Genomic DNA, 25,085 nt, shown 5'->3' on the forward strand with positions numbered 1-25,085 from the left:
ACTGTTTCGTTTTGCATATAGTGGGTAAAGGCATTTTTGCATGTTTAAAAACAGAGCAAAAATAAACCTTTCCCAGTTGGCTAAGCTACCTAGTACAGTAAAATAGGGTGACCTGGTGTTGTGCAGTGAAGACAAGATTGCAGCAGGAGACCCTGAGTGACTGCCCAGGTGACTGGTATGTGATCCCATTACTGCAGTATGAGAGATCTTTCAGGCAAGTAACACATCTCAGCATGTGTTATCAGCGCTGTTAATATATTCCCATTTGAATTAAGGAAGCAGCTAATGGGACCATAGCCAAAGCATCCTAATAGATCATTCCATGAACATACAGTGTTATTGAGCCTGGGACTACCTCTGGCCTAGTTGAAAGAAAATGGCAGTAATTAGTCATAAAGGGGATCTTTACTAAAGAATATGTTTGTTTAATGAATTTTCCAAACTTTTTTGAGAACAGTTTTCAGTATCTCTGCAAGTCTGAATAGTGCTGATAACTCTCCATGACAGCTGCTATTTTACTGAGCTTTCCCTGCCTCATGTTATAGCTGAGACAAAGGAAATTAAGTGGCTTTTCCTGTCTTTCACTATCAAAGCAGCAGCTTCCCATTAATTATTACCTGTGTGATTTAAGGTCAGATTTTCAGTGGCACATCTGCCCATCTAATTTGAAATCGTGATGCTACTGGAGGCAATGGGAGATTTGCCATTTATTTTAATGAGCCAGGATTTAATCCATTTTGCTGGCACAACAAATGGCCCCTGCATTCTTTGTGTTCCTACAGTCAATTGCTAGTGCAAATCTGCATTTGGATAGCTGAACACCTGACTAAGGATGTAGTAGCAGAATGTAGGGACACAATTTTCCCTTTAGAAAGCGAGGCTGCCCTGTATCTTTGTTTACTTGCAGTGGGTAGAATACCTCATTCCATTTTAGTTTTCCTCTAAGCAGAAATAGGCTTATGTTTAGGTCTCAGAACTAACAAATGATGATTGACATTCCGTAGGTTATAAACAGAAAAAAGGGAATTCAGGCTCCGTTGGTGTTGTGCCATGATGAGCACTGTAGAAATGCACCCATAATATTGCAAGCAACCACATGTGAGTTTAATGTAGTGTTTGTTTTAAAATTATTTATTCTCTTCCCTTTACCCTTTCACTAACTAGCTCTCTTAAAAAGCTGATGTCAGGAAAAGAGATTTGTGTGTGTGTTATGCTAAGTTAATTTAGTGGGGACAGTTCCTGGCTTTACAGTGTTGGAGCCTGAAGTGTATTTTTTTCTACAGGCTTCTCCATGTTGCCTCCATCTGCCAGTGTGTCCCAATCCTACTCTAGGGCAGAGAGGGTATCAGTCCATATCCAAGCTGTATCTGTTGTCTCTGTTTGGCAGATTGCCACCAAAGGTGCCATTATACTGGTGGTGGTGATGTGTATGCTTGTTCACAGGGAAGGGAATTGAAATGACCTGTTTATAACATGAAGCTAGTCGTTTCCATTGCTCGTGGCTCTCTTGTGCTGGATTTAAAACTGTGTGACCTAGAGTACAAGAATCTAACTTTTTTTTCCTGAGCCTTCCAGTTCCAAAGAATTATTTTTTATGTTTTTATAACCGAACATGAACGTATAATAAGAATATAAACTTGCCACAGACAAGTGCATATGTAATTAGATACAATGGAGAGGAACAGCTCAACGTTGGCTTTGGGATGCCCGCTTATCATGTCAGTCTTCCGGCTCTAAAAGAGGGCAATAGGGTCACCACTCTTCATGCAATTCTCCAAAAGTGAAACCAAAAGAAATCAAAGGTCTGGAGCCCCCTATCTTTTACTCTCAGCAATCCCCTATTTGCAATACCTCTAGGGCTGCTGCTGCTAATGAACACTTGGGAACCACAAGGTAAATGAGTTTTCTTTCTTTTTTCAAATTTAAGCTGACTGGAATGCAAAGCCTGACAATATGCAAATGGAGTGGGCAGGATACAGTAGGCAGCAGCACTGAGGCTCTATCTGTGGTGGATAAATGGAAGAAAGGAGAGCAGTGGTTCCCAGGGCAGGCTTACGGTTCTCTAATCCCTGGCATTGCATTGGAATGTAAACCATATTCATTATCTTTCAGGTCCAGGTGCACTGGTTAGGCTGAGAAACTGTCTATTTACAAACATTTCTGCTGCTGTCATACACAAAAATATATTCACTCTTTTCATCTGTAGGCAAGCTGCATGAAAACAGAATTGCTGTGTATTTGTAATTCATCAGTTCCTGTTCATATAAGCTCTGCAAGTCCCTCTTTTCCCAAAAGCATCCATATGTGTCACTCATCTTCAGACTCTGGAGTGAGCCACCTGCCTTCCTCTCTGCTGTTTATTGTAACAGAATCTAGTAGCAAACACTACCCCCATAGACAGTATATTGTTTTCCCCGGATATCCTGTCTGATGCTGTCTCTACAGCACCTAATTCTTGTGCTGCATATAGCATTATTGACTCTAGTTGAAGAATGAGCAGCAAATTGCAGTAACTTTGTTAGGGAAACTATGTTGAGCAAGCCAAAGGCCTAATAGAATGTCTAAGATAAAGTACATCCACATCCTACTTAAAGCAACTAATAGGAAGTAAATTTATCTGTGACAATCCTCTCTTTCAGCCCCTTGGCATGGAAGTTACACCCACTAAACCCCACTCTTGTGTGACTTTGAACAAGTTACTTAATTTCTCTGTGCCTGTTTCCTATCTGTAAAATGGGGATAATACTCCCCTTCTCCCACCATCTCACTCTCCTGTCTATTTAGACTATCAGCTCTTTGTGATGAGGACTCTCTCGCTATTGATTGGAGACGTTCAATAGTGCCTCAGATTTAGGCGCACAAGTGGCATTGACTTTAGTGGAATTTGCAGTTTTAAAAGCAATAGGTGCTTTTGTAAATCTGCCCAAGCACAAGGGTGGCCCTGATGGTGGGTTGAAGCTCCTACGTGCAACTGGAATATTAATAATCAACTTAGAACATACCTCTCTTACCTCTAACCTGTAAACTTGGCTGCCTGCAATTTACAGCACTTCTGACTTGTCAGACCTCTTCTGTGGCATGACATTGAAATGTTATTTGGGAGCTAGAGCACTGACTGAACATGAATTACCAAGTAAAATTGATTGGGACTGTTGAGACACACTGCAGCCCTTGTTTTTGTGAGGGATAGTTAGGCGTTCCAATTTGTTTGCCCGCAGCTTGTAAGATGACATTTGGGGGCATAAATCTAAATGCCTCAATGAGCAGGTCTGTCTCTTATACTGTCAATGGATTTGTTACCTCACATTGTTCATGGCAATTCTGCAAGCATAACAATTCCTATAAACCAGTTCTATTCTATTATCTCATAAACTGTGTGCCAGTAACACTGACACCTTTGCTATTACAGCAGCACCAGTTGAGCAGTTCAGACAAAGATGTAAATTTTTAACTTTTTGATTAAAAAAAACCATCTTGTAGTGGTACAGTGACCACCGTGGGTTGATGTGAAGTGCAATCAATGCCAGAGTAGTCTCCTAGTTATTTCAGTTGTGCATAGGCAGTGCTGGAAGGAGGAAGCAAAACAAGTTATTTGGTTTATAAGCGGGGGTGAAGAGCTGAGATTTCTGGCAGTGAGCCCTTTTCTTTGCTGTGCCCTGGAAACATTTACTGTCTAGAAAAGCCTAGAGAGAAAGGAAAGAGCCTAAGAATTGCTGTGTGTATATAAAGGACCCCCCCCACCACACACACACCAGAGTTGCACTACCTTCTCTTCACAAAATGGAGCCTGTTAAATCAGCTATTGTTTTTGCCAGTGTACAGTGTGTGCTCATGGCCATTTGTCACCCTCTTATTGCGCCTGGAGACTGCAAAGCAGCATGCGCCACTTTCTTGCTCCTGCACAGGAGCAGTAGCTTGTAGTTACAGTGCTATGTGCTTCACCACTTAGGAAGATCTAGAAGCACAGAAGGAAAATGATAAATCAGGTGGTTATTTTCCTTCAATATTAACCGACAGACATAATTCATTGATCCAAAGAGCCTTCCCACCCAGAAAAAGTGGCATGCTGGAAAGCACACAGCTCACCAAAGACATTTATCTACGAAGACCCAGTCAGGATAGTCTCGGAGCTGATTGCCTTGGGTCCCTGTGGCTCTACTGTGATGACAATTGTTACTGGTGTGTGCAGGAATGAATTGTCTGGCTTTATTCCCATGTTGCTGTAAAATCCAAGATGACCAGCCTGCTGTTTTTCTTGCTACTTTGGGTTTCTGTTCCCATTTCAGGTTACAGGAAAGCACTAAACCCCAGGCAGAGCTGCACACTGAAATGTGTTTGATAGCCATAAAATGTCCTCGCTCAGCTCCAAACAGGAACTTCCTGGTGTGCTGCAAAGGGGACATGGTCTCAAGGATCCAGCCCTAAAGATACATGTGAGGATTGGTACAACGGTACTAGATAGACCCAGAAGGAAAGTCTAGCAGAAATGTCTTCTGTGTCATCTGCCTCCTCACTGGGGTTCACAGGGCCTCGCTTCCTGTGCATAAGATTGGTGGGATGGAAATACCACACCCACAGCTGGTGTGTTGTAAATTGAACTGCTCCTGTTCCAAGGAGCAAAGCCTCAGCTGGGCTAAATTGTCTTAGCTCCATTAATGTCCAGCTATTCATATAGCTTCTGTCACTTTTTTTTTTGTTATGGCTCAGTCCAAAGCTAGTTGCACACACCCCTGATTTAGACTGTCACATGCCACGAGGGAAAGCAGAGCAGGCAATGGTTCAACTATGGGTCCCTTCTGCCCCCCTTACGAGTTCTCCAGAAAAATAATTCTTTGGGGTACCCGTAATACTGATAACCTGTCCCAGGGGAGATTCCTTGGGGCAGTCATTAAAAAGAGTAGGCAATCAGATCCATCATGGCTCCAGCTCTAAACTGGTTCTGCATACATTGTCTTCCCACTTTGGGAGTCACCAGGCTGTACTGGTTGTTCTCTCTTGCAAGTGATAGTTCTCTAGGGGGAAGCCATCCGGTCACAGGTCTCTCACCTTGCATTGACTCCATGGGTGAAGTCCTGGCCCCACTAAAGTCCATGAAAAACTCCCTCTGACTTTAGTGGGGCCAGGATTTTACCCCATGGCTCTCGCCAGTTTGTAGCATGGAAGGCCCATAACGGTATGAACACCTCATAAACTCTGCTACTAATTAATCTTGTCCCATGGGGATCATTTAGTCAGAAGCAACCAAGTCAGATTACACAGATTTAGCAGCTTGGATGGATTTTATCTGAAGTTGGTATGAACTATATTTGAACATAAAATATCCATTTTTTCAAGATGTGCAGCAGTCCTATTTTCTGGTTTATTTTTGAGCTATGGCTGTAGGGTAATAACATGACACCTTTCTCCCAGAAATCAAGTAACACATATAGGAAACACAGCCTCAAGGCATGAAACAGAGACATTTACATTGCTACTGGTAAGATGGCCCTCAGCAGAGCAGAAATCCAATATATACCCTGCTCCAATGATCTCTGGGACTCACTGACAGCTGATACCAAGTTTTACTTGAAATGTATTTCTGCTCAGAAAAGTGACTCTGTAAAGTTAGCATTATGAGGTTCCAAATTCATTGTGTGTCTATGATTTCCAGATCAAACACGCTCACTTACAAGTAAACAGATGTTTATTCTAACTTCTGTCTCTGCACATTTGCATCAGAAATCAAACTCTGTTCCTTTTGGGCCAGCTGCAACGAGAATAAAGAGTCTGTAAGGGGACCGTAGTTACTCATTCTATTGATAATGTGCAAGCCAAAATAGAATCTAATTTGCTCTCCAAAAGCTGTGTTGTCTCAGAAAGGGGTAATAGGAGTAAAAAATACCTTGAACTTATTTCAGGTCACTCAAGTAAGCAGATCTGACTGACTATGCACACAGAGCAGATCTACCAAGTGAAAAAGTGCTATTTTTACATAATCACTTTTCTGGCCCATGTTGGAATAACCCTTAAAATTAAAACATCTAGGGCTAACTAATTCCTGGGCAAAACCCATTTAGAAAAGAGAGCTTGAAGGATTATGTTCCCAGATTTTTCATGAGTAGGTACCAGTGAGTAAATTCCACAATAACATCGGGTAGGTTGATATGAAGAGTGGGCTAACAAAAGCACTGATCTGACTCCAGGGATGTTAATCAGAAAACAGGCTAGCAAAAGACTTCCTCAGGTTGCGGATGGTTTCAGCTTTTGCCTCATCTTCGTTGGCATTTCCCCGTTGTGATGATTCAGATATGCTGAAGGTGTTCGTCAGGGACTGGGATTTGCTGGAACAGAAAGGGACATTCATGCTCAGAAAGACTGATGTTGGATTCATTTGGGCAGGGGGAGTTGGTAATTCGAAGCTGGTCATTGATGCTGTGGTGCAATTGCAGCAGACACGTTCAAGGGCAGATAGGGGGAGTCTCCATAGAAGGCACCTGAGCCCTGGTTGAAGGCTGCTGGCTCTGATATTCACAGTTCAGACTGTGTTTGAAGAGTGTGGAGACTGAGGCAGGGGTTTCAATACCAGCATTTTTACAAATCTCCATGTGGATATCTGCTATCACAATGGACTAGAGGCCCAATCCAACTCTCATTAAAATGAATGGAAAGACTTCCATTGACTACAATGGGAGCTGGACTGAGCACCAGGTCATCTCCAGTAATGTCTATGATATCATGCACTTCCCAGCTAGTGTCCTTGCCTGTGTGTTCTGTGACTTCCTCACCAGTGGTACTTAACTCATACATTATGGCTAAGGCCCAAGCGAGCAACGTCTATTATTTACAAACCTCAACAACCATGCAAATCCAGCATGTGAAGAAAAGCAAAGGTCCCAGCTGCACCCATGGCAGGAGAAGAGATGGTTAAGGATGCCAGCCTAGTGCTCTGCACAGCTATATCAGAGACCCATCTTAATTGACAAGGTCTCAGTTTTCCACTGCCAGAGGCTAAGAGTGCTGTTGAGGCCAGACCAATGGTCCAGTGGTTCATTATGCAGGAAACCCAAGCGTGTCTCCCGATCTGCAGAATGGCAGAATTAGCCGTTCACCCAGCCCTTCAGGCATTGTCTACACTAGAGTGTCTCCCACCATTGTTACTGCCAGGTCAGCTCCACTGGTAGTCCCAACACTGGGAGCACTAGTGGCCATCTGGGTTTTGAGCACCACATGCTTTGTTCTGACATGGTGCTTAGCACAGCAGTGGCCATCTAGATCCCTCTTTATAGCAGTGCTCCCAGCCTTGCTACAAATGCTTGGAAATTTGGGGCAACAAAGGTTTGTGCAGAGCCTAACCCCAGGGGAGAGTGAAGGTGTGATTCACATTAAGCCCTCTGGCCAATGACGGGACACTCATGGTGTTTCCTTGACTGGGAGGATGGCAGCTGTGCCTTGCAGGAGCGGGCAAAGAGAAAGAATGTGTGTGTGTGAGAGAGAGAGAGAATGTGAAATCTCAGAGATGCAAAGGACCTCTCGCTCTTCTTGAAAATAATACATGTGTCCCAAGGATCTGCCAAGGCCAATTCCATGGAGAGCGTCAGCACAGGGGCACTTGTACCAATTAAGTCACTGTTACCCAGCCCTGAGTCTTGAAGAATGCTGTTGCCTGGCAACAAGGGATCAGAGCGGCCCTGGCCTGTCTACTAAGCCAAGACACTTTTAAAGACATCTTTTTCAGATCTACAAATCTATTAGCTCAAAGGGCACCTACTTCAGGTGTGGATGTGGGGAGGCCTGCTGCTTGGGTGTTTCACCAAGGCCTTGTTGAGCAGGAGCCCGTCCTTGGGCAGGAGGTCTAGGCTGCTGTGGTGGGAAGATGCCCGGCTTGGAGGCCTGGACTGGGGAGGTCCCAGTGGAAGATCGTGTTAGCTGGGGGGATCCAGGCGACCTCTGCTGCTGAGGTGAGCTAGACTGGGGACTCTGGGGCTGCTGGCCCTGAGGAGAGAGCCGTTGTTGTGGAGGTGGTCCAGTCCGCGGAGGCTGAGATCCCTGAGGCTGGCGTGGACCCCCTGCAGGGAACATGGACACAAAGGTGCACAAGACACATTAAACGAGCAGCTGCATGGGGGAATGGACTCTAGTGAAAGGAGAAACATTTCAGACTCGCTCCATGCAGAGACCTAAGGAAAAATATTTGTTATGGACACTGGATGCCATTAACCTGTTGGTCAGTGGCAACATGCCCACATCTACGGAGTTGCTGCTGTACAGTTCTTTGCCTTCTTAACACCAAGGAAACCCTGCCATCCTTCTCCCATGTAGATCTGTCTCAGCGTGCCTTAGTTCTCCATGTGATTGTCACCATTTCTTGTCCTTGATGAGTCTTGTGTAGGAGCCTGAATTGTTGGGGGTGGAAGGTTGGAATCAATGGGAGAACTAGCTCTCCCCACAGAAAATGGAAGTTTGGGTCAACAGCACCTTCCCTGGATAGTTACAATGAGGTGCTTGTATGCCACATCACCATCCATGCTTCTATATTATAACATGATCAGTGGGTGGATGCTTCAGCAGTTTTGGATGAGAAACCTTCAGAGCAAAGCCTGACTTTTCTGCCATCCTAAAGCCACATAAAACGATGCTCTTAGCAAGTGAAAATAGACAGACACGTGTCCCTTAATGTTTTATACACCGTTTCAAAGAGTAAAGCTAATAGCCGTTAAAGATCTCATGTACTCTTGTGCATGAGTAAAAGTGTTACCCCAATGTCTTGGCCAAATTCCAGCTTGGGCAATTACAGTCTGCTGAGCTCAATTCTACCTGCATTTTCCACTGGAGATACTATTCTTGACTGCCTTTTCTGAACTGTTGTGTAATGTTACTGTGCACTGTTGAACAGTCACTGTATTTCATCACAGCACTGGCTGCAATTTCAGTGATGGGTGAAGAGATTCCTCTGTACAGTCTGAATCAGATCCCAAAATGAACTGTCTAGATTTCCTTTGCCAGAGGTCCTAGAGTACAGTACCTTGAGGAGGTGGCCGTGGTTGGGACGGTTGTCCAAGCTGGGGTCCAGGCTGAGGCTGCATCTGTGATTTCATTGACTGAGGCTGGACTTGTTGTGGCTGGAAAAAAAATCATTACGGTCGTCAGAACATGTTAAAAGGAGAACTAGGGCTGACAGAAAGAACTCTGAATGTTGTGTTTTCAACACACACTCTGCCACTGCAGCATAAGGCCTGTAAGGTTCCATGGTATTATGATGGAGAACTGAGTAGGAAAGAGCATGGCAACTGTTAGCTAGAAGAGACTCACTGTAGAGTTACATTTTTTAAAAGTGGGTTTACAAACAGAGGAATTACCAGACTCTATCAAACCAAAGGCCCATCTAGCCCAGTGGCCAGCACCAGATGCTTCAGAGGTAGATGTATGTAAGAACCCCGCACTAAACCTAACAGGTGTGGAGTTATCAGGTCTCATCCTGATTTCTAATAGTTAGAAATTGGCTTAAGACATGAGATTTAATATCCCTTCCACATGGATTGTCAATTATAACTCTGGAAATTCCTGACATCCCTATAATGTCCAATCCATTTTTCAATCTTGTTAAGTTCTTGGTCTCAATGACTTTCTGTGGCAGTGAATACCACAGTCTAGTTATTTCCTTTTATTGGTTTCCCACCTTTTAATTTCATTGAATGTCCCCTTGTTCCCTCCTAAGAGACAGGGAGAAAAGATGTTCCTAATCTACCTTCTCTAGACCATTATTGTATATAGTTTTACTATGTCACCTCTTATTTGTCTCCTTTCTAAAGTGAACAAGCTCATCATTTCAGTCTTTCTTCCCAGGAGAGTGTTTCCAGGCCCTGGATCTTTCTCACCACCCTTTTCTGAGCCCACCTCTAGTTGTGCACTATCCATTGTTCAGATGGGGTGATTAATACTGCGAACAGTATCCAGATAAGGGTGCACCACTGATTTGTACAAAGGCATTAGAATAGTCTCCATGTTGTTCACCATCCCATTTCTTACAAAGCCTAACAACTTGTTTGATTTTTTTGCCCGCAGCTGTGCACTCAGCAGAGGTTTTCACTGAGCTGCCTACCGTGAGACCAGTTGAGTTGATACAGTTAATTTAAAACAAATAGTTTAAATGTTCCCCTCCAATGTGCATAAATTTGCATTTATCAACATTGAATTTCGTTTGCCATTGTGTTTCTCATTCACCCTAGCTGGATTAGGTCTTGCTGAAGTTCCTCCCAGTCTTCTCTAATTTAGCTATCTATCTGCTAAGTCTTCTTTTTTGATCATTAATAAACAGTTTAAACAACATGGGACTGTTGTGCAGAGGCCTGTACTCTAAGCTGTCCAAGGTAACACGAGTCCAGCTCAGCCTGTTACATAAAATTGTTTATGAAAGTCAGCAAAGTTGGAGCCACATAGACAGGTCCAAACTGGATTGTTTAGGTTAAAAGAACTGTTAAGGGGCCTTCAAGGCTCCTGGCAAAGTCATGGGTTGGCATGACAAAGAGCTAAACAAATCTAGAACTGGGACGAAATGTTTATAGTTGAAATCACTGAAGTGTGTTTTAATTGGTTAATGTTATTGGGAGGTGGTTGCCAACCCATCTTGGACATTGTTCATCTCGGAGTCACTAAATGGACGGGGGCCGGATGCGTGGGCTGGAAGGATTGAGCTTTGTCACTGTGGCTGCCACTCCCACCGTCTCCTGGGATCCACCATGATACCATTGGGCCTTTGTTATCCTGTTCCTGAAAGGCAGCCTGACTACACCGGGCCAAAGAGAGGGAACCAAGTGACATTGCCACCAGCTTCAGCCAAATCCCGAACAATACCTGGGATGTGAGACTTGGGTTCCTGCTGTCGCCCCTCCACTGTGTTTCTTTTTCTTTCCCCACCTTATTTCTGCTCTTTCCTTTCTGTTTTCTGTCTAATAAGCATCTGGCTTAGCCAGCCAAGGCATGTCCTCCTTTCACAACACTGTTATGAGCCTGGGACCGGAGAGGCAGCCACAAGCAATACTTTAAAGAGACCAAGACTGCTATAGTTTGCCAGATCTCAGCGTGGCTAATCAGACCATGTGCTTGTGCCTGTGTTTCTCCAGCAGCAAGGGTGCAAGGGAAAGGCAACACCAGGCACAGAAGCTGCATTTTCTATCTTTACTGTTCTTTTCTCTCCTCTGTTGTGTGATTGTCTTGTTTTGTCTTAAACAAAGGAGAATTGGACTTTAGCAGCAACAGCTCCAGACCATCTTAACTAACTTTTTCTCTTTCCCCCAAAAGACAGTTAATAATGCATCTTTAATTCCATCTAACAGTCTGTCCAACAGGGGTTCCTCCCTACATAAAGAACCGACAGCTTCCGGGAAAAAGAGGAAGGGGTATTATTAAAATGAAAGTCTTACTTAATACTTTACTGCCTTGACTCTTCTCCAATCCCTCCTCCCTGGGTTCCTGCTATAGTCTTAAAAATGGTACTCGCATTCACAGATATTTTTATTTTAACCCTGGCATGTTATGCCATGGTGCAGTTTGGTCATTTGAAACTGCCATCGGCAAATGTTGCTCTAAAATAAGATGGGTTCAGTACTCAGCCTCGGGTGAGTGTGCGGTGAGGCGGGCACACTAAACATGAGGCCTACTGGTCAGTTTAAAAGCAGAAATGATGGGTTCTGATGAACAGCAACATTAGCCGGGCCTTCTTTTGGGGGACTGGTGGCTGAGACCTAGGGACTCTCTGAAGAAGCAGGGATGCCATTAGAGAAGGGCCTAACAGTGGCAGAAAGCCTCACTGGCTCCCTTTGGGATGCACCGGATTTCACCAGAGAGGCAAAGGTGGGAATAAACTCGATTGTGGGGATTGCTAACCTGTCAAGCTGGGATGGAGAGTTGCAGCCAAACTATAAAGAGTTCTAGAGTCTCCTCAACGGGCACACAGAACTTGTGTTAATATTCACTCATGGGAGCATAGACCCTAAGAGTAGCAGGGGCTCCATCAGCAGTGAACAAGCCACATTGTTTGGCTTTATAGGTTACCGAGTCATGTATTGCTGGGGTCCAACTAAGAATCTGCCCGTTCTTTGTAGGCAGAGATGGGGGGTAGGTTTTTTTTTTATAAACCCTGCAGAAGCTTTCAGGCTTAATTCCCTCTGGAGGGACAGGGTTATGATCCTGCCAGACGCTCCCTGGCATAGGTTGGTCTGACTGCTCTTTACTGAAGTTATTTGATGCTGTGTCTTTAAACTGATTCTATCACCCTCCTCCACAGTACATCAGCACGCTGCTGTCACCTACAAGAGAGCCTAGCTCAGCATGTTACTGCCTGCCATCATGCCACCCAACCTGAGTCGCCATAGCAACAGCTGCCCCATACTGCTTGGACATTTGTGAGCAGAAGATGCTCCTACACTTGCCCTTTCTGCTGCCATTCCCTTGCCCACTCTCCATCCCTGAGTCCACCTCTCCAAACTGTTCTCCAATGTTTGTCTCTGATGATGCTTCTCTTTATAGTTTGTAGTCTTGGTCACAGTCTGTACCCAGCCAAAAGGGCCCAGGGTATATATATGTGGTGGATAAGCTGAATGAGAATGTGATGCCATGGTACTATGAAGCGAGACATTGCTCAGGGACAACCCATGAAGGGTTAATGGAAGAGCTACCCCTGCAACAGTAACAGCAGAACGATCCAATACTTTGCATGGGGTGACATTTCTGTCCAACAGCGCTGGAACGGTCACTCCACTGAGGTACATGATTGGCTGAACATTCCTGGGGGGGGTTGAGAAAGCACCCGCTTTTCTGAATGACTCTGTCCACTCTTACCCAAGGCCTTGGAGGTGAGGGGGTAGATCCTGCAGTCACAAGAAGCTGAGTCATTTTGGAGACAACCAGATCAGCTACGAGCTGTGTGTCCTCCTCCACGTGCTCCCCTATCAGGGGCATCGAGCTATCCATCACCTGCACAAAGAGAGAAAAGGACAGCTAGTAAGGTGGCTTTCTAGTGGCAGCGGCAGGTCTAGACACTCAATCTGATGCCAAGCTGTGTTACTACATCCCCAGGCAACTATTCCTTCTTTCGCACACATCCTGAAGTGGAGGGAGCTTCCTATCACAATGGCTGGCACATCGCTCAGTTTTTGAGAAATGATGCCTCCTGCCAGTTGGAGCCCAGGCCTAGGCTTCATAAAGGATTCCGGAGACTTTTTTTTTGATCAAACACACACAAACTAGATTCTTCCTACAGCCAGAGAGGCTGATTGAGTGTCTTTCATTGATGGGTGTTTCTCTGGAGTTCAACTGTGGTGATATTTGTGGATGATGCTCCAACAGGAAGGGTTCCAGGTATAAAGGAGAAAGGAAACAAACCTCAAAGAGACCCGTGCAGATTAGTGCAAGGGGGACTAGAGGCAACCAGGGAAAAGCTGGTATTAAGCAATGCAAAGCTCTACAGGAAATAAGGAAATAAACAACACAGGCACAAAATAGACAGGATGTCTCCAAACAGCAGCACCCATGCCATGAAAGTAAACTTCCTCTCAGCGGGTCTCCTTTACGCAGTGCCGACATTACTTTGCCATGTAAACACGCACTATAATTACCACAGGGAAGGTGATGAAGCAAAGGTTTGAAGGGAATCCACAGTCTTAAAACAGTTGAGACCCACAACTGTACACCACCCCTGAAACACCACCATAATTATCAAAGTTGTTTGTCATATCCCAACAGCTTTACAAACATTAACCAAGTCCCATACAAAGCAGCGCATTATGGTGAAGCTAAGGTTCAGTTGGGGGTGCTTATTAACCTACCAGAATGTTAGTGTCTTTTTAGAAATCCAGGAAATGCAGCATTAAAGTTTGCATTTGTCAGATAAGGCACTGACACACAGGGGTAACAACTGCAACCTCAAGTCTGCCCCACTAGAGCTCCAAGCATAGTCTGGACTGGGACTCTATTCCCAGCTCTGCCACTGGCTGGGTGGGTGACCTTGGGCAAGTCACTCCCCCCCCCTTTGTGCCTCAGTTTCCCTAGCTATAAAGTGGGGCTAGTGACACTGACCTTCTTTGTAAAGTGCTTTGAGAGCTGATGAAAAGCACTCTGGTAAGGGCTAAGTAGTAGTATTATTATTAAGCAGAACGTTTTACACACATGTCTATAGTTAGGTTTAAGGAAGTCTGTTTGTGACGTCATTTCATCACCAGATGGTTCCAGTCTGACCATCTGACGTAGAGGTGACTTATTAATGGCGTAACTGTTCAACTCGCCTTAATTTGGTTTCCACTTTAGTTTTGTTACATATGAGTTTATATAAAATCCAGACGCTATGCCTGTGGACAGCTTTAATTTTGAACATCTGATGAGAAGAGGACTGATTTCTTGATTTATGGTCTAGGATGGGGGCGGCTAACTTGTATCTCCTGAGCGGCATGCAGCTCTTCAGAGGTTAATATGCATCTCCTTACCTAGTCACTGAGTCCAGGGCTGGAGCGATAGATGCTAACTTTCCAGTGTTGTGGGGGGGTGCTCACTGCTCAACCCCAAGCCCTGCCCCCGCTCCACCGCTTCCCCCAAGGCCTCTACCCCTTCCCCTGAGCCTGCCATGCCCTTGCTCCTCCCCTCCCCCCCACAGCCTTCTGCCAACGTGAAACAGCTGATGGAGGGGTGGGAGTAGGCACTGCTTGGTGGGGGCTGCTGGCAGGCGGGAGGCACTGGGGGTGGGAGCAGATGGGGGACTGCTGACATTACTGTGGCTCTTTGGCAATGTACATTGGTAAATTCTGGCTCCTTCTCAGGCTCAGGTTGGCCACCTCTGGTCTAGGATATGTGTGGAGCAGGTTAAATGGAAGCGGGGGTCAGATAAATATGTTAAATGTTCAAATCTGCTGTCATCTCCTCTGCGTCTTTGTAGACCAGGCTTCTTGGGGTCCAGAGCTGGGTTTGGCTGCCACAAAGGTGTGGCAGCAGACTGGCTGGGAGAATTATAAAACATTGGACTTGAAATCTAACCTGACTTCTATTAGGGGGGTGCATGTAGCATGTAGCTTCGCGAAGCATCCCCATTTCATTTGGCAATTCTGGCACCAGCTCATATGTAGGAAAGGACAGAGCCATGTCAACTTCATTTACCTTGTTAATTTACTGTGAAAGGGATGGTTTATGACCACTAGATGGTGCCACTGTTCCCTTTAACAAGCCCTTATCCAGTGAAGTAATCTGCTCACTCACTAACTCTGGGTGTAAATAACTGTGTAGTGACAGGTCTATATTGAAAAAAACCCCAACCCTCTCATCTCTTCAGTTTGGGAATTATTTCCCATCATTACTGCAGCAGTATGTGATATGCTGGCTGAAGTGACAGGACAGGGTATCATTTACAAACAGAGCCATCCAGGGCTAAATTAATCCTGTTTTAGGCCCATCAAAGTCAATGGAGCAACATCAGGCATTAAGTTGTCTCTATGTTTTATTTAGTGATTTCTGACCCAGCTCCCTTTTGTTTGAGAGAGGGAGCCCAAACACTGGGCTATCACTGACTAAGGCATGGGGAGGATGAAGCTGATAAGAAAGGACATAGTTTTTCTGGGCCAAATGATGCTCTCAGTTGTGTCAGTGCAGCTACTCCAGAGTTATACAGGTGCCAAGATCAGAATCTGGCCCCATAATGCTGAGATAAACCACCCAGATGGAATATATGAAATACAAACATTTCCCTCTCGTCTCTTCCCGAGAATGAGACCAAAGAACAGCTGAGGGAGAGGGGAAGATGTCAGCACACACAAACCCTGCCTTTGTAGTTGCCCAAGGTCAGTGGCTGTCTCCTGACACAGCTGCTGTTGCTCGATAAGATATCTCCGAGGGAACGGAAGGCGGCAAGGCAGAGAAGAGATCCAGGAAAACCCCTTCCCCGCCTTCTATCTTACGCCAAGAGCTGGAGGTTGGGTTTGTTATTCCATGTTCTCATGTGCGAGTGTTGAGGTGTTCGGTGATTGGAGGGAAGGAAGGAAACAGATGATTCAACAGATCAAAGGGAGTGATACGACAATGGTGAAAGGCTGGACAGGCCATCGCACAGAGCAGTAGAGTCCTTGTAGTGCGTGTGGCTAGATCCACAGAGCTCTATGATAACAATAGATGTGGCACTGCTGGCCATGAGAGAAGAATACAAAACATGAAGTCAATCCAATTTTGATTACTCTTTAGTTTTGTGGATCATTTTACTCACCCCCACCCCCTGACATCTGTAAAATGACTCATCATTGTGGAGTTATTTTGGATTACAAATGGGCCAGATTTTCAAGTGCACAACCCCCAACAGACACCCAGTGCACTGGGCAACATTGAAAATCTGGCCACTCCTCTAGGTGCCTAAAGAGGAGTGAAACTCTTCTGAAAACTTGGCCTCAGTTGAGGGTGCTGAGCCCTTCTGAAAATGCCTCAGTGACAAAGCCCTTTAGTGCGGAGAAAGAAATACCAGTATGCTGAATCAAAGTGAGCACTGCTCTATGTGAATGAAGAGCACTGAAATCAAGGGAAGTGACTCGATGCCTTAAAGTACCATGAAACTACCCCAAAGCCATGTGGCAAATAAAGATGGAGAGCTCAGCTAACAATAAAGGTATGGAAACAGGTTGAAGATAAATTTATATTAATTACTTCAGATTTCTGGATGGCATAAACCTCCTTTCCTGCGCTCAACCTCCTCTCTCCTAATCTGAGCCCCTGTTTGCCATAACGTAAGCAATGGTGACAAGACATAGATCTGGCTGTCTTTCATTTTGTGAGTGTTTCTCAGGGAACAGTTTTCACATTGTGAAAATTCATTCCTTGGTTCCATGCCATGGTGCAATCTTTACCTTTTATGTATTCAGCAAATTTTGGAGTCATTTCTTGCAAAATTTCACTGCATATTTTCCTTCTCACAAAGTGAAATGCAGCTGATTGGGCTGTCACCCCTCCCCTCCTACCCCCAACAGAACAAAACACAAAACAACCAACCCACCAGCTTCCGGCCAAAAAAAAGCCCACTCAAGGAACTGGACTAGGGGAAAGTAATTACAGTACTTCTCAGCTTCTCTCTCAGAACTGGCATAAAGTAGAAAATGTGCCTGCTTTGCTTTGTTCTATTCTATTCCATTCATGTTCCCATACAGTGCCCATCAGTCTGGTATCTGAACTCCTGCTGAACCCCTGGCATAGCAGAACCTCTGGGCCAGAGCCTCAGCTGGTGTAATTTGGCTTAGCTCAGTTGAAATCAGCGTGGCTCCTCTGATTGGTAACAGCTGACCTCGTACCGCGTGTTTCCTTCAGTGTAGAATCATGGTGTAATGCGTGTGCAGGTGTTTGTTTCTGTCTGTGTGTGCAATGTGGTAATGGGTGTAAGTCTATGGGCGTGCCCTCGATTCAGTGACACAAACATGGCAGCAGGTATGCAACCCCCTCCCCATCCCGAGGTCATACACAGAAGCAGGTGTGCAATCCTCCCCTCCCCTCCCACACACTGAGGCAGACGTACACATGCACATGGACATACATACCCGCACAAAGGCAGATGGGTCAAACTCCCCACCCCACATACAAAACCACACAGGAAGGCGTGTGTGTGCACACAGGCATCCATGCATTCAAACAGGCAGGTGTGTGTACCTTCTTACCTTCCCCCAGACATGGGCAGGTGTGTACACACACACACACACACACAGAAGTATGTTGAGTTTAAAAGGCTCTATTCTGGGGTGGGGTTTGAAGAGGAGCAGCTCTACCAAAAGCTGCTGAAAACTTACATAGAGGAGTCAGAATGACAGCAGCACCCCTCTTGCCATTTGAAAGAAGCAGGCTAATGTTTTCATTGCTGGCAGAGCACTTGTATTACACGACCTCTGACAGTTCCCTGGTCCCTGAGGAGGAGATGCACAAGACTGGAATGTGCAGTCGCCGTAAGGCTCATGTGATTCTCATCAGCATCCCAAGCCTCGGTGGGTGGGAGTGCTCTCCCACACATAGCTTTCTAATGTGTCAGCACCCTTGAACGAAACTGCAGGCCAGCTTTGCTCATCTTCCTCTGCTTGGGCTGTATTGGTGGAGTTCACAGCAGGTCAGATGCTGAGCTTCACTTCCAATAGCATCACATGGAGCAGAGGACACTAGCTCACTTGCCAGATTTGGTCACGCCCGGAGTGGCTCTTGAGTTTCCAATTCGATTTTCCTGCCAGCTTTTCATGACCTGTCCTGTTCCAATGACCCAGATCATGTTACCCGTCCCAGTCCCCTGTTCAACTCCCTGGCATGGGAGGTATCATTTTGAATGCTTGTCTTCTCAACCACAGCTTGTGTAGCTAATGTGACTGGAACCCACAAACTCTCTTGGGGGCTTGTCTGGCTTATCTGCTAGCTCAATAAACTCAGGCCTGGGCAAACCATTTTAAGGGGTGCATCCAGGGTCTGATGAAGACAATGAGGCTCATTTATGCTACTTATAGTCCTCTTCCCTACAGCTCTAGTTCCATCCAGTTCATCATTGGCTCCTATGTAACATGCACCCTGCTTGTGACTGACTCCTGAGTCTGACTCCTAATCTTAATATCGACCCAGGAGCCCATTCACAGGTATCTGGCAATTTGGTTGCAACTCACAGTTAGTCCTTGCTTGGGCACATTAGTAGAAATGATGCTGGTCACTGTGAGGAGAAAATGACTGGGGCAGAGCATATACTTAGAGCATGTCTGACTGTCTGAGCATGTCAGCATGCATGGGAGGGTTTGTGTTTGTGGACGTACTCGGATGAAGGAGACGTGAACTCCAGTCAGTCAAGCTCTCACCTCAATGATATAGTCCTTCCCGTCTTTGCTGTGGACAGCTTTGACAGCACAAATATCGAGGCCTCCAAACATCTCGGCGCAGGAGTCCGCCCAGAGTCTGTACCTGCAGAATCCACACAGACACATGGCTGGGAATTATCTGGCTGCTCAAGGATTAAAATAAGGTCTCCATGCTAGTAGGGTGCCAACTTTCTCAGCCTCCCACCAAATATAGACCCCCACCCTCTGCCTTATTCAACCGCAGTAAGACAGATATCATGACCTTTAATATTGCTTCACCATCACCAGTACGGATAGAGGATTATGTCCTCACCAATTTAGAAACATTCGCATACTTGGGCAGCACCATCAGCCAGGATGGTGGAACAAGCCAGGACATCTGGAACAGAATCAATAAAGCCAGGAACACCTTCAGGAGCTTAAATACAGTCTGGAAATCATCAACATACAACATCAAAACCAAACTCAAGATTTATCAGAGCTGCGAACTTTCAACACTATTTTATAGTGCAGAATGCTGGGGAATGACAACGTACAACATGTGCAAACTGTCTTCATTCCGTGCAAACTGTCTTCATTCCATACAACCTGCCTCAGAAAAATCCTTTGTATCTTGTGGCCCAGAACAATCTCAAACCAAGATCTATTGACACACTGTAGCCAAGAGGATCTGAGCACCATCATTGCCAGGAGGCGTTGGAGATGGATGGTCATGTGCTTCAGATGGAAACTGATTCCATCACCAGAGTAGCAATAAGCTGGACACCTGAAGGCAAGCAAAAATGAGGCCACCCAAAAACAACATGTCGAAGAGTTGTGGAAGCTGAGCTGAAAAGCCTGGGGCACAGCTGGGGAACCATTGAAAGACTTGCCAGAAACAGACAGGAGCCGAGGAACTTGGTCACTGCCCTGCATGCCAGAGGCCTAATGGGAACATGATGATGATGATGACCCTCTGCCTTTGGAAGTGCATAGAACGCTCTTCACAGCAACTCAGAGTTATGATGATGAAACATCCCCTCCCTCGATTCTACAGGCGATGGAGGAAATAGGAGATCTTAAATGATGACCTACATTTTCCTTCATTGCACATTAACTTATATCCCCTTGAACCACCTGAAATCATTTCTATCTCTCACTGGTATTTACACACCTCAAATCTCCCCCACTTATGTGTCACTTAGCCAAGCTGTAAATGTTTAGTTCATTTTATCTTTCCTCAGAAGAAAGTCCCTGAAATTTTTATTGCTCTTCCCTCAATTTCCCCACCCCCCACCCCATTGACAACTTTCTGATGCTGAGATGCCTGGCAGTTGGCATGTTCTAGGTGTGGAGAGCCAGAGTGGAGCTCTATAGTGAGTGGCTATTACCTCTCTGTTCTGTGACATGATGTCTCTGAATATACAGCCCCAAACTGCACAGGCTTTTTCATTTGTTTCCTCTACATCACCACCCTGCAAGCTGTTCCCAAACACCCCTATATCCATTTAATATTACTGCTTTCCAAATATTTCCCTCCTGTTGAATATATGCTGCTATGTCTGAGTGAGAGTAGGAGGTGCTATATAATGGGCGTCCCTGCTTCCAGCTGTCCTACCACGGGAACATGAGCTGGCAGGAGCAGGAGGCCATGTACGATGGGGTGCCCCCTCAGCTGTCTCTGCACTGGAAGAGGAGAGGGAATGACAAGAGATGCATTATGATGGCGACTATGCTCCCTCAGCTGTCCCTACATTGGAACAGGAGAGGGAATGAGTTTTGCTTGTTTTCTTTCTGTGCAGCTGTGCGGTGGTCCTGACCATTTCAATACAAAAAATCTCAAAGCAGAAGATCTGCAAGCAGGACTCTCACACTGGGTGGAAATTGAAACAGGAGAACACTGAGGATCTCAGCGCTACCTATGCAGACCTAATGGGGAAGGAGAAAAGAGCCTATGATGTTGAAGGCAACCAGAGCACCTATAGTTTGATCTTCATCATCTAATGATGAACCTGCAAGAACACAAGACCATATATGGGTGGGGCAAGAAAATGGCATATACAACTAATAAATCCTTCCTTGTCACTCCCTGCCTCAACGAGGAGACAAAGTGCAGACACCCCCCCTCCGAGGAGGTAATCATAGAATCATAGAACTGGAAGGGACCTCGAGAGGTCATCTAGTCCAGTCCCCTGCACTCATGGCAGCACTAAGTATTATCTAGACCATCCCTGACAAGTGTTTGTCTAACCTGCTCTTAAAAATCTCCAATAATGGAGATTCTGCAACCTCCCTAGGCAATTTATTTTAGTGCTTAACCACTCTGACAGTTAGAAAGTTTTTCCTAATGTCCAACCTAAACCTCCCTTGCTGCAATTTAAGCCCATTGCTTCTTGTCCTATCCTCAGAGGTTAAGAAGAACAATTTTTCTCTCTCCTCCTTGTAACAACCTTTCACTTTTACTTGAAACCTGTTATCATGTCCCCTCTCAGACTTCTCTTCCCCACACTAAACAAACCCAGTTTTTTCAGTCTTCCCTCATAGGTCATATTATCTAGACCTGTAATCATTTTGTTGCTCTTCTCTGGAATAGGAGGCTATTTCAGCCCCCATCATCTGTACAGTTACAAAACTTAAGTCAAGTCACAATAAATTCACTCCAATAAGCAGGCTCTTTCCCACTCTGGGTTTGTATGGAGGAGGAAGGCAGCAGGAATGCGCTGTTTACACTGGGGATTAACTCTGTGAATCAAGCAGGATGCCCATGCTAATGCACTAAGCGCTGCAAGGTCCACTCATGTGCAGCTGCAGCTGGATGCTGGTCATGTTCCACAGGGCAGCTTCTCGTGAGCCACATATATTCTGGAGGGAGGCTTGAGGGTGTCTGGGTTCAAAATCCAGGCTAAGACACAGATGAAATGGGGCTGGTGGTCTCACTAAGTTTATTAATGGACATTTGTCCATATCAACCACCTTTTCTCCTGAGAGGCAGAATTTTCAGCTGCCCAGAGGTGGAATAGCAGAGGCTGCTCCTGGTGAGCACTCAGATGCACAGGAACAGCTGGGATAGGAATAGCAGAGGTGCTGCAGGTTAGAAATAAGCACAGTGGCTGACGTGTATATACTTATGCATGTGTTTGGAGGGGAGTTAAATCTGCACTCGATTTGTCACCATAATACCTGGATTTAGCCAGCACTGTCAACCCCTTATTTTTGCCCCAATTCAGCAAAGTATTTAAGCATGTGCTTACATTCACCCCCATTCAGCAAAGCACTTAAGCACACTTAACTTTAAGCATGTGCTTAAGTCGTGCTGCAGCTTCAGTATCAGCTTTGCTCTTTCTTTTTTGAAAGCCCCTTCTCTTCCTTACCTCTCTGTCATTGCGATCTGCTCCAGCATGGCAGAACCTGTGTTTGCCTTCCAGTTCCCAGAGATGGATGTCCTCCTGGGAAAACAAACCAATCGCAGGATGACAAACCAACCCCTCCAGAGAGGTAGTTTTCACACCCAACTCAGTGTGTGTGGGGAACATGGGTGATTCAGCAGGGTGTCCTTTCCAGACCTACAGTCCCCAGTGCTCCCAACAAATTCTGATCATCCAGTAAATGAAAGACTCAAACTAGGAGCAAGGAACTAAGAACCTCAATGCATCTTTTGTCTGCAGCTGGGTGGGTGATGTGTAGTGGCCTTGTGAACACTTTTCTCCTTTTACACATCAGATCCTGAAAAGCCGAGATGACTGTAAAACATCTCTGGGATAATTAACCTTATGCTCTGCATTGTAGAATCTAAGCATATGTAATTCTCCTGGCAAAGATGTGACTGAAAAGAGCCATAAAAGTCAGATATGAACTTCTCTCTGAGGTTGGCTTCTATTGTAGTGGTGGCCTGGAAAGTCTGACTGTCTGTGCCCTCTTTTTTAATCTCAAGGGCCCACCTGCTCTGGGACCCACCCGCCAACTTCTCCCAAAGGTTTTTTAGAGTTGTAAAATGCTCCAAATCTCCTTCCTTGTAACTGGCTGTGAATTTCAACAGAAGATGCTGCTGCTGGCAAATTCTGAGCTCTGTACTCGTCTGTCAAGTGCTGGGCTAGTTCATTTCTTTGCACTTAGGAAGGAGGCAGACTTTACACAGCCTGCAATGACAGCACCTGGTGCTGTAGTTCTGCCAGATCTCACAGGATTCCTGAGTATGGGTTCGACTAATATCTGGGGAGGAAAGTGCTGTATTAGTTGTAAGATATTATCCCATCAGTGTGTTTGATACACCTATGAAACACTCCTATGCTGCAGAAAGCATGCATGGTGATTCAGTGGGTGGCACTCTTTTTCCCGCTCCAGTCATGATCCAATGTAGCAGCACGGTGCTGGGAGATGCTGATTGCTGCTGACATAATCTTTTCAGTGAAATGTAGAAAAGTCCTGCTCGTTTTTGGTCATTAAAGATCACAAGGCACTTCTCACAAGAGCAGAGGTGTTAAATCTGGTGTCCAGGCTAAATTCAAAGTTGGGTCATTACATTTTGCCCACCTAAAATTTCCTGAGAAATGTTTAAAAAAGACATGGCCTCCTTCTTCCTTTTCTGCTCTAACCTAATATGTACTACTGCTGCAAAATGTTAAATGGTTCCTGGGATCCATCTCAGAAAAGGGTGAAGTGATTCCTGAGTATGGTTTAGACTAGTATCCGGGGAGGAAAGTACTATATTATTTGTAAGATATTATCACATGCTGTACTACTGGTAATCACAAACACAAACCCTCCTGTCCTATTATCAAAACCATTCACCTTTCTGACCTTTTCTTTAAGCAACAGAATCCTCCCTCTTTGAGGTTTCTGAGCCTTTTCCATTACCAAAGGACAGTGTTCAACTCTCAGACTCTCTTTCCTTCTGTCTCCCTAAGTTATGCTACTTTCTGGGGTTGTGTTTCCCAGCTTTTCAGTAGTAACGGCTCTTTATTTGTAATACGTGGGTTCAGAAAATTGCCCTGTAGTGATTGATGACATCCAAAATCTCATCAGTGATGAGAACTCCCAGATTCAGATTAGTAACACAATGATGGAATATCAGCATTGAAAAGAAGTATTTGGAATATGTAAACAGATACTCCATCAAAAAAGCAGCTATACTATGGTGTAATACACGGAAATTCCATGTAGGGGAGCTCCAGAGAGTGCAGCTTTGCTGCAGGGGTTGATTTATCTGTTTGTTTGAGCCAATCTGATGTTCTAGTCCAGATGCTTCATGTAGAACATAGTAAAAGTGTCAGTCAAATATAAAATACATCCAAACCATCTTAAAAAGAGCCTTTCTCAAAAGCTGTCCTCACCATTAACATAAGCTCCACCACACCTTCATGAAATCCATTCCCTTCCCAGCATGGGAGAGCAGGTGAGTCTTGCAGCATGGCACCAAATTAAGGCTTTGGCAAACCAAGGTAGAAAGTGAATTTGAGAGCCAAGGGCTCCTCATTGAGAAGGCCCTGCTACCAGACCTCTACTGTTTATACCAGAGGCTCTTAGCTTGAATGCCTCCAATGGCCCTAATTGCCATGGCAGTCAAACAAATAAAAGTGGCCTCTCAAATAAAAGGGATCCAGACCATGTAGGGCTTTATAGGTCAAGGCCAACACCTTAAATTTAATCTGAAAATGAACTACTAGACAATGTGAATCATGACACACTGGTGTAATATGCTCATTTCATAACTGGGCCATTCCATTCTACTGTAGATAGTTTCTGGCTCCATAGCAGCCATTCAACTGCAAGAGGACAAGAGCATGAACATCAGGAGTGAGGTCTAAAAGAAAAGGGTACAACCCTCTTGTTAAGTGCAGAGGGCAAGGAGTATTCTTGGCAACTGCTGCTACCAACCTGGGGTACTCAGAAGCAGCTGGCAGTCCAACATGACCCTCAGGTTGCAAGCACGGGGGGCGGTGGCGCCAAGCAGGCGCTTGCGGCCGCCGCAGGCCGGCGGGGCGGGGGCATTTTGCTCCGCCGAGCCGCCATACGCCTGTCCAGGTCGGCCGAGCTCGACGGCCGGAGGGGCTGACTGCAGCTGACTGCGGGCGGGTCCGTCCCGCTGGCTCCTCCAGCTCCGCCCGCCGCGGCGGCGCCGGCAGGTCCCCGCCCCGGTGGGTGACCCGGACCTGCCGCGGGCATGCAGGAGCAACCGAGCCCGGGGAAGAGAGGGACCGCGCGGGACCGGGGAAGGGCGGCGCAGCGCTCCGCGCTGCTTGGGGCAGCCCGATTTCTAGAGCCGCCCCTGGTTGCAAGCCTTAAAAAACACTGTAAACA

At 45.7% G+C, this 25,085-nt stretch overlaps 1 protein-coding gene across 11 annotated transcripts in view; it reads right to left on the reverse strand.

The window, feature by feature from the left end:
- Nucleotides 1-4,004: 4,004 nt before the first annotated feature.
- Nucleotides 4,005-25,085, reverse strand: part of SYN3 (synapsin III) — a 365,180-nt gene continuing 344,099 nt past the window's right edge. For all 11 annotated transcript variants that reach the window (XM_039486023.1, XM_039486062.1, XM_039486054.1 and 8 more), the window contains 6 exons: nucleotides 22,160-22,234; nucleotides 18,810-18,912; nucleotides 12,817-12,951; nucleotides 9,002-9,098; nucleotides 7,748-8,045; nucleotides 4,005-6,320 (listed from right to left, as the gene is read on the reverse strand). In XM_039486023.1, coding sequence (XP_039341957.1) covers nucleotides 6,188-6,320; nucleotides 7,748-8,045; nucleotides 9,002-9,098; nucleotides 12,817-12,951; nucleotides 18,810-18,912; nucleotides 22,160-22,234 — 841 coding nt within the window. In that variant the 3' untranslated portion in view covers nucleotides 4,005-6,187. The remainder of the gene's footprint in view (nucleotides 6,321-7,747; nucleotides 8,046-9,001; nucleotides 9,099-12,816; nucleotides 12,952-18,809; nucleotides 18,913-22,159; nucleotides 22,235-25,085) is intronic.

The sequence above is a fragment of the Mauremys reevesii genome, linkage group 1, assembly GCF_016161935.1.
Source record: "Mauremys reevesii isolate NIE-2019 linkage group 1, ASM1616193v1, whole genome shotgun sequence".
NCBI lineage: Eukaryota > Metazoa > Chordata > Testudines > Geoemydidae > Mauremys > Mauremys reevesii.